Source organism: Meleagris gallopavo, chromosome 1 (assembly GCF_905368555.1).
Source record: "Meleagris gallopavo chromosome 1, MGAL_WU_HG_1.1, whole genome shotgun sequence".
Taxonomy (NCBI): Eukaryota; Metazoa; Chordata; class Aves; order Galliformes; family Phasianidae; genus Meleagris; species Meleagris gallopavo.
The window spans coordinates 1,603,349-1,617,602 of NC_139404.1; the positions used below are offsets into that span (position 1 = coordinate 1,603,349).

Genomic DNA, 14,254 nt, shown 5'->3' on the forward strand with positions numbered 1-14,254 from the left:
TTACCAGTTGCTTTGCAATTGAGGATTTACAGAGATGATTATGTGTATCCAAGACGTCCCCCATCTCTACCCTCCCAAGAATGAGTTATGGATGATAGATCACTCAGGAAGGGAAAAACAGAAGTGTTTGCTGTGTGGGAAGATAGAGACTGGTACTCATCTCTCAGGTTTGAATTATTTGTACACACTTTCCAAACCAGACATGGTTTCTTTATCCTTAGTAGCTCCCCATGGACTATTTCTTTTCTTGTGTTTCTCTTCTGATGCTGAAAATATCCGTGTGGAATTACTTGTGTGAAGAGTCACCTCCTTTTTGTTTGTCCCAAATCTGCCACCCGCACCGTTTATTTACCATCCTACGCTTTTGAGCCACCTTATTCTCTCCTCTGGATTTGCCCCAGCTCTTTTCTGTCCCCCTGCGAGGGGGAGAAGGTTGAGATGTGGGAAGGAGTAGTGCTGACTCAGCTGCTCCTGAGTAAGGAGTAATACAAGGGTAATAGTAGGTAATACAAGGGTTCAGGGTGGAATAACTTCGGAGCAGTCTTCATCATGCAACATTTTCTATTGTCCATCAGCATGACTGATCATGTCAAAGGATTTGTGGTCATTGTGAGCATGGTAATGGATGTAGTTTTCACAGGTTTGCTCTGAGCCATGAGAACATGTCCTTGCTTTTAGTATAATGAGTGTCTGCTTTGTGCTCCTAACATTTTTCTTTTGGCTATTCATATGTGGTGGATCAGCAGGATGAAGACTACAAGGTGAGAAATGCTTAATTGGCCCTGCTTCATGTGCCAGTCCTCATCAGCAGACCAAAGCATCTCACAGTGGTGGCTGACATGAGCTGGCAGTAGATGTTGTCCCTCCCCACCCACTCTATGTGACAGCTCGTGTTCCCAGGCCAATGCCCCCTCCAGTGTGGCCAATGGCTCTTCCATAGTGATTGACCATTGATGGACAACTCACCGGCTCTCCCATGCCTCCTCTGTCCCCTTTGATGCCATTCCTTCCACGAGGGCCCTGCGTGAAGCACAGAACAATCTTACATTTTGTCTGACTGACCCTTTCAGATCTGGATGGACATCTGGAAAGTATTGAAATCAGAACCTATTGGGTGAGTTATAAATAATAAAAAAAGAAGATTGCCATCATACAGTAACATGAAAGTCAATCTCAGGTACTTACCCTGAGACCTGAATCCCCTGGTTCACCCTGAAACACAAAAGACAAGGAGTATTACTGCAGGATAATAATCTCTCTGCATTTAGATCCTGCCTAAAATCTCCTGCAGGATGACAACCCCAGAGACCAAAACTTCCCACTTTTGAAGGAAATTGAGCTTCAGTAGAGGTGTCTGCTATCTTGCATGGGCCAGACTCTGCCTGAAAAATTTATCAGCCACTACACTTGGGATAGATAGGAGGGGAGTTCAGGTCTCTAGAACTCTTCTGAGACTTTTGGACACATTTTATTTATGTAGTTTTGGCTGTCCTGGGTATTTCACTCCAGCTACTGAACAACCTTCATGGGGATCTAGAGTTGTAAACGTTGGATATTGGGAAAACTTATCTGAAAGAGTGGTCAGGCATTGGAACAGGCTGCTCAGGGTTGTGGTGGAGTCACTGTCTCTAGAAATGTTCAAGAAACATGGAAATGTGGCACTGAGGGACATGCTTTAGTGGACAACGTTGGTATTGGGTGGATGGTTGGACTAGATGACCCTAGAGGTCTTTTCCAACCTTAATGATTCTATGTCTTAGTGGCCACTGAATCTGGTTTCATGTCAGATGAAGCCGACTATATTACAAGCTCCATTATTGATCTCCACTGTGTTGAACAGCAGGGTCCTGGTGGCAAGGAAAGCCATGCAGAGTTCATCCTTATGTGTCTCAATGAGATCATCCCATGATGGAGAAAAGAAATGTGTGTTCTTATAGCCCTTGAATAAGCAGAGTATCTAGAGGTTCTGGATTATGGCAGATTCTCCATTTCTGGGATGAACATCACAGAGCTATGGTGCAGATAGCATTGCTCACCTTGATGGAGATGCCTGGTGGCCCCTGTGGTCCTGGTAAGCCGGGTAAACCCTGTGGTCCAGCTACCCCAGGAACCCCTGGCTGTCCTTTCTGTCCCTGTAATAATGAAAACCAGGGGAAATAGAGATGTGAGCTCTTTCCCAGATCCTTTGCTGCTCTGTCACTGCCACAGACTGAAGGGAACAATACTCACAGGGGGACCAGGATGCCCATTTCGGCCAGGAATCACCTCCACTCCTCCCAGGACATAACCAGGTTCTCCCTGTGTGCAAGGAAAGAAAGATGCACATTCAGCTGTGTTTGGAGATCCAGACAAAAAGAGGGCATGGCACAGCCATACAGACAGCTCAAGTGGGTGCAAGGAAGGAGTAGAAACAAATATTTGGGGATAAGGGAAGAAGAGGACAGCTGCTTCTACGAACTGCCTACAACTGGTCTTGAAACCTTACCTTTCTGTGTCTTAAACGTGTACAAACAGGCTTATTCACAATGAAAACCTTCAAAAATGCAGAATGACTCAACCAACAGCTACCTGCTTCTGCAAATATCCAACTGAAACATGCCAAGGACTTGTGATAAGAACTGAGCAGTTTTCTCCACGAAGACATTAAATATCTCCTAGCCAAACTGAAGGACAACTCCCACAGATGATGACTGGAGCTGTTACATATAACTCAAAAGTTCATATGCACCAAAGGTCCCTGTGCACTGCTCAGAAACAAGAGATCACAGCAATATAAGAGCTTTTTTTGCAAATAAACCCAGGAATGAAACTCACCCTGTCACCTTTTGGCCCCACTGGTCCTGGATAGCCTGGAGATCCCTGGAATTAAAAATAAACCATGAAACATTGAACCACAAAGCACCCACAAGATCATCATTGTGAAATGATCAAGCTTTAGGTTCCCACTGTTGATGACATTCACTGCATTCAAAATACTTACAACATCACCTTGGATGCCAGGGAGACCCTGCAAAACAGGAAAGAGAGAACTGAGAGCCATGCTCACTTCTCCATTAAATGCCATTCTTATAGGGTTTGCTAAAGCAAACACATACCATGAGTCCAGGGGGACCAGGAGGACCCGTTCGTCCAGGTCTGCCTGGCAGTCCAGGAATGCCATCCTTCCCAGGTAGACCCTAAATTAAAAATAATAGACTGCAAGTTATGGCTGCAGACCTGCCAACCTGAATGTCTTAATGCATCCCTGGCTTCCTGCACTGCTTGAGGGAATCCTCAGCTGCCAGTAAATACAAACATGTAAAAGTTCCTTTTTGCCTGATTTTCAAAGCCAGCATAGAGCAACATTTATTAAAACACCAGCATAAAAAGATCTGAAGATCTCCTTGTTGTTACTAATTCATTTAATTGTATATTAATTAACCAAACAAATGAAAATGGACTCACCCTCTCTCCTTTCTCTCCCTTCACAGTAAACCCATATGGATCATAACCTCCACGAGCTGGTGAGCCCCCGGAGTTCTTGAAAGGAAAAGGAAAATGGAAGAAATGATCTATAGATTCAGCAAAGAATGGCAAATAAAACCAAACCAGTGTGACCATAAAACACAGGCTAGCACACCCTTTGTCTTACAAAGCAGAAGTGAGGGATAAGCTCTACCACTATGGACTGGTTCCTATCTTCACTAAGGGATATAATTTAGTGATGGGACTCAGTGGGTCAGGTTGGTGGTTGAACATAGTGGTCTTGAAGGTCTTCTCCAACCTAGATGACGTTAAGTTTCTATGTATTATTTACATTCCTGTGAATCAGTGAAGGAATTCTCACCTTTAGACACCAGGGACCACAAGCTTCCACTCCTTTCTGGATGTCTGGTTCAGCTGGTGATGGATCAGGGAGGTGTACCTTGTTGTCTGTGTCATCAAATGGCAATTGCTTGTCAGCTTCAGGTCTGGCAACCTACAGCGTGGAGTTTGGGTTAGACTGGTGATCCACCAGCCAGCCTATTCATTGAAATAGCTGTATCACTGTTGGAGAAAACCCATCATACACATCCTTAGCAAAGATCCATAAATCAGAATTAGAAGAGGGTAATATATTTATAATACATTCAAATACTTTGGTCCTGCAGGGGCTGTATGTGACAAAACATTTGAAGCTCTGTTCTGTCTTCCTCAGTTCTACTGCCTTGTTTTCAATGTTTTTGTTCTTCATGTTGATGAGTTGATGGCTGATGGTTGGATTAGATGATCTGATGGGTTGACGGTTGGACTAGATGATCTCAGTGGTCTTTTCCAACCTTAATGATCCTATGATTCTATGTCCAGGACCGGACAGTGAGTGAAGTCAGGATTGGACCCAGTATTCTAAATCTGTTACTTCCTTTCTTTGAAACTTTGCTTTGGAAAGAAGATTGTCCTTGAGCATGACCTACGCCAGATAATTTGCCTTTTATTCAAAGTTCTGTAAAGCAGCTCACCTCCCCAGATGGCAGCGGGGCCCTTGAGGGCTGAAGGTCAGAACAAATGACTTCTATTAGCTCTCGGAGGATATGGGGGAACTCATCAAATGTGCTCACATAGAAAACATTCTGGAGATTCTGCTGCAGTAAAATGTCGTTGAGCTCAGCAGGGTCAGCTCCCGAGACACCCACAGCAATGATGCGGATTCCTGAAACACATCACTCTTTCAACAGAAGCAAAAATGTCTAACATCAGAGTTTCCAAACCCCTCACCACAGCCTTGCTGTTAACAACCTCTGATGGGACTAGGTACTCAATTAGCTGCTATAGAATTCACTGACACAAAGGTTCTCAAGTCAGGAACAGGAAGAAGAAAGGAAGAAGAAGTGATGAAAGCCAACAATGCACTTGAAGTGGACAGGTTGCCCAAGGAGTTTGTGGATGCCCCATCCCTGGAGGCATTCAAGGCCAGGCTGGATGTGGCTCTGGGCAGCCTGGTCTGGTGGCTGGTGACCCTGCACACAGCAGGGGGGTTGAAACTAGATGATCACTGTGGTCCTTTTCAACCCAGATCATTTTATGATTATATGATTCTATGAATTCACATAACACTCTGGAAAGTCAGCATCTGGCTGTACGTGAAGGACAACCAAGGCCTTAGGGAAACACAGTAGGGCAATTCTTACCCAAAGCATGGGCTGCTCTGGCAGGTGGCAACACATCATCCTGGGATCGCCCATCAGTCACAAGCATCAGCACGTGAGGGAACTCTGGTCTCATCCCTCTGGAGGGTTGAAATAATTCCTTTAGCATAAAGGCTATACCACGACCTGGGCAAACATGGAGAGAAACAAATTAAATCTACAGAACTGTTAGGTGTACAGGCAGGTTCCCATGCCATGCACAGAGGGCTGAGGGCATTCAGTGTGGCCCCATAAATAGCCAGTAGGCCTTAAAGAGGGGCAATGCATTTTGAGGGAAGACAGCAGTAAATCAGACTGGCTGGAATGGTTCAGGTTGAAATCTGCGGATAGTTTTGGAAAAGGAAAAATATATTTGGGAGATAAGAAGCACTTTCCATACATTTTAGGACAAAAAAATCACAGAATTCTCGTTTCCAAATTTCCTTAGAAAGATCAGGAAAGTTTCCTAAAGGACTGTCCCTTCAACTGAAACGGGTAAGAAATACCAAAATAACATGGAAAGACTCCTAAGGGAGGTAAAATGCCTCCATTGACACAAATCCCACACACAAAAAAAATAATAGTACTAGAGGCAAGGTAACTGAAAAGTTTGCAGTCTGCCCAGTTTCACAGCCACTTTCCCTATCCATTTGGATTTCCCATCCAAATTATTGCATTCTGACCAGCTCTGTGTGTTCCTGACCAATACCACTGAGCCAGGATGAGGTTTACAAGTCTTCATTTAATGTATGTGGATTCCTCAAGGCTTCCCTTTACGTTTACTGACTAGAAGACATTTAGGTGGTCCATTTAAAAAAGTTTAAACTAATCAACTTCAATTTAATATTACTGCTTTTGTACTTTTGAGGAAGTAGGTATACCCCACCATCCTGCTGTAGGTAGAAAGTGTTGCCTGAGGTTTTGACAAGTTTCTGAATTTCTGAGAGATGAAGCTGATGAAGAGTTGTGTTATTTGTAAACAGGAGGAAACATAGAAAATTTATGTGATGGCAAGTCATGAAAGTAAGACTAGGTACATTGTTTTGTTGTTAGGGTAGCAAAGCAATAACCACTGGAACATGCTGATTAATATGTGCATGGAGAGGGTAATAAGGATGCTTCAGCATCAACCATCCTTACCTAATGTTTATGGGCTAGGTCTCCAAGCCAGGTATAAAAATCTCCCTCAAGATTATAAAACAATGAAGAGAAACCCAGCAGTAAAACTAGGACACAAATAAAGGACACCAGACTAGTTGGATAGACCTTCCTTGGGAACGAAAACACATATAATTCTCTGCTCTCAAAATTTACAGAACTTTAGACCATAACTTTCTAACCAGGTAAACTGGTTCAAAATATTCATACACCTTCCCAGGCCTCGACCCTCTGTCTTGGCCCAAAAGAGCTTCCCAACATGTATAGACTCACACATACACACCTGTTTTTGTGTTGCCTCCTGTGTAGTGCAGCTCCTTGACAGCTTTCAGAGCACCTTTGCGGTCCTGGTGCTGGTTGAAGTGGAAGGCTGCTCTGGGCTCCTCACTATACTGTGCAACAGCAACCTGATAAAAAAACAAAAGGATGAGAGATGTGGAGGGCTCAGGAGCACAGCAAAGGTATCACTTGGAGACATCCACAGTCAGGCTGAACCAGGCTTTGAGCAACCTGATTTAGCTGTAGTTGTCCCTGTTCAATGTTGGGGTGTTGGGCTAGATGGCCCTTAATTAAGGTCCCTTCCAACTCAAATGATTCTATGACTCACTGATCACTCAGTAAATCTCCTTGAGTGGATAACACAACCAGTGGCACTGCAGTAGAAGTGGTATTCCTTAGTCTGTATTTCTTACAGATTAAAAATAAAAAGGCACAAAAACATCTGGTTCACAGACAACACATATGTTACAATTCAGATGCTTAAGCATGGACAAAGTACTATTTTGTATTCTAGGGCATCAGAAATTTTGGCACAGGCTGGTAGATACAGTGCAGACCTGATGGAAAATACAATTCTGGCAGCTCATGGATGGGTGGGAGCAGCATCTCCTCAATCAAATCTTCATCCTCCATCAACAGCAAAGAGAGCTCAGCTACTCAGTTCATGTGATACCAGCCTAAATTGAGGTGGCTTCACCTTTCCAGAATTATTTGTTAAATTAGGGTAAATTCATCACATGCCTAAACCTTCAAGACTACCTACAAGGAAAGAGTGCAAGAAGCTTCCCATTTCCTTTTCAACTGAAAGCTACATTGGTCCTCATTTCAATGAGATTGTTCACATATAACATTAATTAATCACGAATGACCCTAAATAAAATATCTATGGAGTCCTGTAGCTTTGCTTTGCTTGGTCATGGTTTTAATACTGTGGGCTGCATTTTGCCCTTGAGAAGTTTCATACCATGGATTGAGAATCTGGATTTCTTCTCATTAGTCGTCTGGATGTGGGATGAAATAGGATCCTAGAAATAGGATCCCAAAGGCTGATGCATCACTGGGCTCCATAAACTAGATAGTATTTCAATAGGTTTGGAATTTGCATTCCTAATGACTTGGTCTTAGCAAAATAACCAAGCAATGGGAATATCTCCAAATGAATAGGGATTCAGGCTAAGTTTAGAAGACTTCTATTCTGGTCTTTGTTAGATGTGAGTTTTTAGTCAAAACCTCTCTGAATCTCAACATGAGCAACCAGACTGCTGGCATTGCAGAGGCAAGCAACGGGTAAAGGCTTGGATGGAAATCACCTTCAGGAAACAGAATAACAAATGCTTGCCTGTGTCCCTTCAGGCCCAATCTTAGGGAAATAGGAGATGATCCGGAAGAGGAAATCCTTCACTTTGTTGAAATTACTCCAGCCAATACTTGAGGACTCATCCACCAGGAACCCAATGTCTGCTTTGAACTTGCCACAGACTGCAGAGAGAAGAGAGAATCTCTGTAAGTTGTGGGGTCCTAGAGTGTAAGGAACAATGAAACAAATGCCAGCTCAAGTATATTCTGTGATGACAAGTATTGGTGAGCAAGCACCTTCACCCCACAGGATGATGCTGAGAGCTTAATTGCATCATATATGGTTTGTGTCTTCAATTTCCCCAACACTGGCTACTCTCACTACATACTGAATGAAGACTAGGATTTTGGCTCCTGAGATCAGAGGAAAACGTCATTCCTGGTGGTTTGACCCAGTTCTACATCATCCTGAAATCAAACATAGATACACACTCACTTGGCCCAGGGAGAGCTGTCAGCGGTGCAGAAGCTGTGGTAGATGACAGGAGGGTGTTTGGGGTTGGTTGTAACGTAGTGGTGGCTAATGGAAGAGGAGTGGTCTTCACATTGCTTGGAGATGGGGATCTCATCGTGGCCAGTTTTGCAGAAGTCATGGGAGAGACTGGTGGAGGTGAATCGCCATGAGGTCCAGCTGTCAGCCAACATAGAATCAAAGAATCTTTAAGGTCGGAAAGGACGGAAAGGACACTCAGATCATCCAGTCCATCAATCAACCCATCACTGTCAACATCTTAGTTATGATGGTATTACCTTGTAAAGCTACAGAATTTTAGGAAAACAAAACAAAACAAAACAACAACAACAACACAAGAAATTAACTTCAATAGCAGCTACCTAGGAAAAACTACAGAATGACCTTCCTGCCTTCATACCTGTTTGCCCAGTGAGTGTTGTCTCTGGTCCCTCTCTATCTCCAAAGACTGGTCTTATGGAAAACAAATATGTCTCCTCAGAGCTCAGTCCTGTCACTCGATACGATCTCAAATCTGCTAATAGCACTTCCAGGGAAAGATCAGAAGCTGAAAAAAAGGAATAAACATCCACTATAGTTTGCAAAGGCTGGTGTGTATAAAAACAGGATTCTTTGTTAATGAATGGAAAGCTTGCTGAGAAATAAGCTTAACTTGAGAAATGCTTTTGCGTACCACAGATAGTTCTAGTTTAAAATGGTGGGAAAAAATCTTTGCAAAAGTCCTAACAATGTTTTGACATTTTTAAAGCGTCTTATTTTTGGAAATGCTGAATGATGAGTTTTGACAGCGATCAAAGTAAAATTTGTACCTTTTCATTCTGAAATAACATTTTTCCTTAAAAGAATAATGGTTAGTTTCTAGGGAAATAAATTAAGTAATTGTAAATAACCTGTTTCATTTACATTAAATTACATTTACACTGTGGCCGTGCCGCTATCTAGCACTAAAACCCTTTGTTTCATGCTTGGTTTTTCACATAATGAAAAAGTGTAACATTGCCACACTCTCCACAACCAGAAGTTGGTAGTAGACTGAGGTAGGAAATACCTTTGATCACACCCAGGGTAGAATATATGGCACGAGACTGGTAAGCTTATGGAGGAAGAGGTCTACAAGCAGTAGAGAAGGACAGTGGTTTTTCTGGAGACAGATTTCAAAGAATGAATGCAAAACATTGATTGAATAGAAGCAAACTTTGTGGCTTTGGTAATACTCAAGAGATGAGAGAAAGAAGAGAGAAGAAGGCAACATGGTGAAGAGTTGATAGTGATCTTTTCCAAAGTTAATGAGTCTGTGATTCTATAACATCTAGCTGAATCTCTCCAACATCCCTCCTATCAGAGAGGGCAGGAAGATTGGATATGGATGGAGCCCCATCAAGGTGAATGGGGTTTGTTTTATGTAGCACCAGAGATGGAGATTTACAACTGTGATGACCCCCAGCTGAGTGGAAGGGGATCCAACCTTTTACAGAGCAGGATGGTTAGAGTAGGCAGGTAGGGAGGAGGGCATTAAATGAGCCCAACTTGAGGGAAAGGCAAATGGGTAATGAATGAGCATTCATTTAGAAAAAAATTCAACTTGCTGAGAAGAAAATTAATAAAGGCACCAAGAGGAAAAAAAAGGCAAAATTCTTAATAGTCTTTCTATACTTGGATAATTAAACAAGAGAAATTCGAACTACTCATGAGCATAAATTTAATCTCATTGGTACTATTGAAACTCAGTGGCAAGATTCATGGGATTGTGATGTTAAATCAATAATTATAAACCTATTTCAGAAGGATCGATCGAGTGAAGGCACAGTGGGACTGTCAGATGTGGTATTATCCATTTCTGAGCCCCTGACAACTCTGAAACCAATGATTTTTGAATGCTTACAGATCGATACTTTAACAGCATAGCACAGGGGAGGAACAGTTACATTAGATCACTTAAATCACCCTAGAGAGCTGAATGTTCTGTTCCCTAATCATTTATCCATAATATGTAGAGGAAAAAAAATGATGTTATCGCAGGAGACTTCATCCTGAGTGACATATGCTGCAAGCCTTAGGCTGCCAATACTAAAATGTCCTCGGAATTAAAAAAAAATTAAAGTTGATGACCTGGTAACTCATAAAAGCACTGCAGAGAGCACAGGGGAATTTTGTCAGATCTGTTTTCGTTATTGGCTTGTGAAGATTAACTGATTCCTAGCAAAAAAAAAAAAAAAAAAAGCTAGTGGCTGAAGCAATGACAGGAAAATTGCTATATCAAAAGAGGCTTTAGCCTATTTCTGAAAAAATAACAAACCTGGTTCTTTAAAATGGCAAACCCATTAGGACCAAATCAACTGGGAAAAAAAAAACAAACCAAACCAAACAAATATACGCTAAAAATTATGAGCAATGATTAGGAAAGTTTTGAAAGATCTTTACTGTATAGGAAAGCTTTTGAACAGAAAGGAATTAAGGCTGTATGGAAAACAAAACCAACCACTTCTTGGTTAACTGTAACTATTCCCAATGGCCTCAAGTTGCACCAGGGGAAGTACAGGTTGGGTATTAGGAAAAGATTTCTTCTCAGAAAGAATGGTGAGGCAATGAACAGACTGCCCAGGGAAATGATGGAGTTACTGTCCCTGGAAGTGTTCAAGAATGTGGGAGATGTGGGAGGGACATGGTTAGTGTGAATGGTGGGGATGGGCTGATGGTGGAACTGGATGATACAACCTTCATAATACTATGACTCTGTGGACAAGCAGAAACTCCAGAGGAAGAGGTAATATTGCTAACCAACAGGCTTTTTTTCTAAGTAATTTTCACTTCTTTTTCTTTCTCTGAGGATTTTGCAGTGGTCACGTGGGTTATCTTATGAACCTCCTCAGTGAGCCAGTCATGTTCTTTTTGCCCTCTTTTCCACCCAGATGAAGCTGAGATTAAGGCTTGTGATGTATGGAATCCTGCAGGGTCAACCTTCTGTTGTCCCATCCAGGTATGGTCAGGAGAAGCAACAGCACTACTGCCATCACTAACAACATCATTTAATCCTGGTCAAACTGAGTAGCAGTTGGAGACAAAAGTCATGACACTGGAATGAACTAGCAGACACTTAGAACCATAGAATTGTTTGAGTTGGAAGGATCTTTAAAGTTTATCTAGTCCAACTCCCCCACAATGAACAAGGACTCTACAGTATCATCCCCCAGTTTGTATTGATAGTGGGAGTTCCCACAAACCAGGTGCAAAGCTTTGCACTTGGCTTTGTTGAACCTCATGAGAGCCACCTGTGCACATTGCTTGTGCCTGCCTAGGGCTCTCTGGATGGCAATTAAGGCTGTTGGTGGAAAGAAATTTCTTCTATATTACCTGCCACTTTCATCTTCTGCTGCATCAGCTGTCTCTAAGACCAAGTACTGAACTGAACAGACCACAAGCCAAGCCACACCTGTCCACGCTCCATCCTCAAATATTCTTAGTTAGGGCAGCTCATGCCAGATGGGTCCAAATTACAAGCCATCCTTCCTTTCCCAACCACATATTACCTGAGGACAAGCGCCATGTTAGCAAGTATGTGGATACTCCAGGGACAGCAGTCCAAGTCAGCAAAACACTGGTCTCTGCAGCTTCCTGCATAGTGAACTCAGTCACTCTGGGTAAATCCACTGTTGGAAAGAAAAAGAAAGCAAGCTTATCATAGAATCATAGAATCATTAAGGTTGGAAGGACCTCTAAGATCATCAAGTCCAACTGACAACCCATCACCACCATGCCCACTATATCTATGTCAGGGTGCAATGAAGGGTATGCTAGAAAACACGTCTTCATCTGTGATGAGTTTCAGAGACCTTCACCATTAAGGTTGGAAAAAACCTCGAAGATCATCTTGTCCAACTGTCCACCTACCATCAATATTGACCACTAAATCATTCCCTAAATGGGAACCATATAATTTTATCAAATAATTGTCATATCTTCAGCCTGGATGCTGGATTTTTCTCCCAACCAATCATTAAATTTGAGTTGTTGAGGTGGGAAATTAACTTTATGCCTGTTCACTTGTGCCAGATGCTATTAATCCTTGAGGCCTCCATGACTGTTTTACATACCTGATCTTCTCCACCCCTGGATTTCCAAATCTCCCTATTCTGCAGCATCAGTCACATTACACGATGCCATAAACTCATGAATGACATTTACATTTACCTGCTGAGAATGGTGAAGATATTTCCCATCAATCTTGCCCAACGATATTTCCCCTTGCCCAATCCTATCTCCCATCACAATCCCTGGCACTGCCCTGGTGACATTTATTCCCCCACCTGGTGGTTCCCATACTCACAAGTTTTGGCTGTGAGGAGTGTGGGGTTTCCCTCCTGTCCTCCAATCACTGCAGACACACCAATGGTATAGGTGGTGCTCTCCTTCAGCTTGGGGATGGTGAATGAGTTGCTCTCGGCTCCAACTAACTGTGACCTAGCCAAGCCACCTAGCCACAATTGCAGCGACACCACAAAACAAATAAACAAACAAATAAACAAATCCATGATACTACATAGGAAGAGCAGGGTGATTGCTATTAACAATTATTGTTACAGTTGTTTTCCTCCCTGACCTGGCATCATATTCACTGCTGGAAGGGAATCCCTTCCCTGACTTCTTGAATACAACTACACTTAAATCCAACTGATCTCTAGATTACAGATGAAAACTTGGCCAACTTTCAGGCCTTCAGCCTGTCCCTGGAGATATTATAGCCCCCATCCACCCTGATGATCTGTGGGAAAAGGACTGAGTTAAGTTTGCGTTTTCTGGTGATCTTTGCCCTCACAGTTAACCTAAAGGAGCAGGATGCTTACTGCTGAGTGGCACCCAGGATATCTTATAGTGAGTTGCCTCTGGAAGCCTTCTCCAAGACAGCTTCAAACTACTGACAGCAGTGTTGGTAATCCTCAGATCTTGGATGGGGCTGGAGTCTGTGAGAGATGCTGCAAAATAGAAAAGTGTAAAAATTCATGCACTAAGGGCAGTTAAATAAGAAAGAAATAAGGGGAAATTAAAAAAAAAAATAAAAAATAAGTGTAAGTGATAGACAACATAGTTCCTCACCACTCCCTGACTGATGTTCAACCAGTCCATGAGGAATGGTGGACCCTTTGGCCAACCCCCTCAGTTTTACTGTTCAGCATGATGCCATATGGTAACGGGATGTCCCTATGGCCACTTTGGGTCAGTTGTCCTGGCTCTGTCCCCTCCCAGCTCCTTGCTAGCAGGAGAGTGTGAGGAGCTGATAAGTTCTTCTTTTAGCATAAGCACTGCTCTGCAAGAACTAAAACATTGGTGTGCTGTCAAAGTTTTCTCATTCTAAATCCAAAATGCAGATCAACTACTGGGAAGAAAAATTAACTCTATCCCAGCCAAAACTGGGTCAGATGTTGGAAGTAATGAAGTGCTTGTTGTTCTAAGTCATGACACTGAAGAAAAACTCAGTAATTATGAATTATAACTCCCTAATCGTTGACTGCATTTTGGAAGAAAAGGGAAGAGGGGACGTTGAGGTTCAGGTTGGATATTAGGCAAAATTTCTTCAAGCATGGGAACAGACTGCCCAGGGAAGATGTTGGGTCACCACCATTCCTGGAGGTGTTCAAGAAATGTGTAGTTATGACACTTAGGGACATGGTTGGTGGGCATGGTATGGATGAGTTGATGGTTGGACTGGATGATCTCAGAGGTCCTTTCCAACCTCAATGATTCTATGACTCTATCCAGAGATACCAGGCTGTATTTACTAAAAAAATCCATGAAGCAGAGAACTGTGAAGCTAAATTGAGTGGTCTCATCCATATTTTCATTGCCAGCA

At 42.6% G+C, this 14,254-nt stretch overlaps 1 protein-coding gene across 1 annotated transcript in view; it reads right to left on the reverse strand.

Annotated features, from left to right (window-relative positions):
• The window catches only part of LOC100545769 (uncharacterized), a 97,863-nt gene that overhangs the window by 57,513 nt on the left and 26,096 nt on the right, over positions 1-14,254 (reverse strand). Inside the window, exons 17-34 of the mRNA XM_085212414.1 lie at positions 13,251-13,379; positions 12,734-12,880; positions 11,937-12,056; positions 8,810-8,956; positions 8,374-8,568; positions 7,921-8,060; positions 6,586-6,709; positions 5,148-5,291; positions 4,479-4,669; positions 3,827-3,958; positions 3,445-3,519; positions 3,096-3,176; positions 2,981-3,007; positions 2,815-2,859; positions 2,230-2,298; positions 2,037-2,132; positions 1,186-1,212; positions 967-1,020 (exon numbers count right to left, since the gene is read on the reverse strand). Coding sequence (XP_085068540.1) covers positions 967-1,020; positions 1,186-1,212; positions 2,037-2,132; positions 2,230-2,298; positions 2,815-2,859; positions 2,981-3,007; positions 3,096-3,176; positions 3,445-3,519; positions 3,827-3,958; positions 4,479-4,669; positions 5,148-5,291; positions 6,586-6,709; positions 7,921-8,060; positions 8,374-8,568; positions 8,810-8,956; positions 11,937-12,056; positions 12,734-12,880; positions 13,251-13,379 — 1,943 coding nt within the window. The remainder of the gene's footprint in view (positions 1-966; positions 1,021-1,185; positions 1,213-2,036; positions 2,133-2,229; positions 2,299-2,814; positions 2,860-2,980; positions 3,008-3,095; positions 3,177-3,444; positions 3,520-3,826; positions 3,959-4,478; positions 4,670-5,147; positions 5,292-6,585; positions 6,710-7,920; positions 8,061-8,373; positions 8,569-8,809; positions 8,957-11,936; positions 12,057-12,733; positions 12,881-13,250; positions 13,380-14,254) is intronic.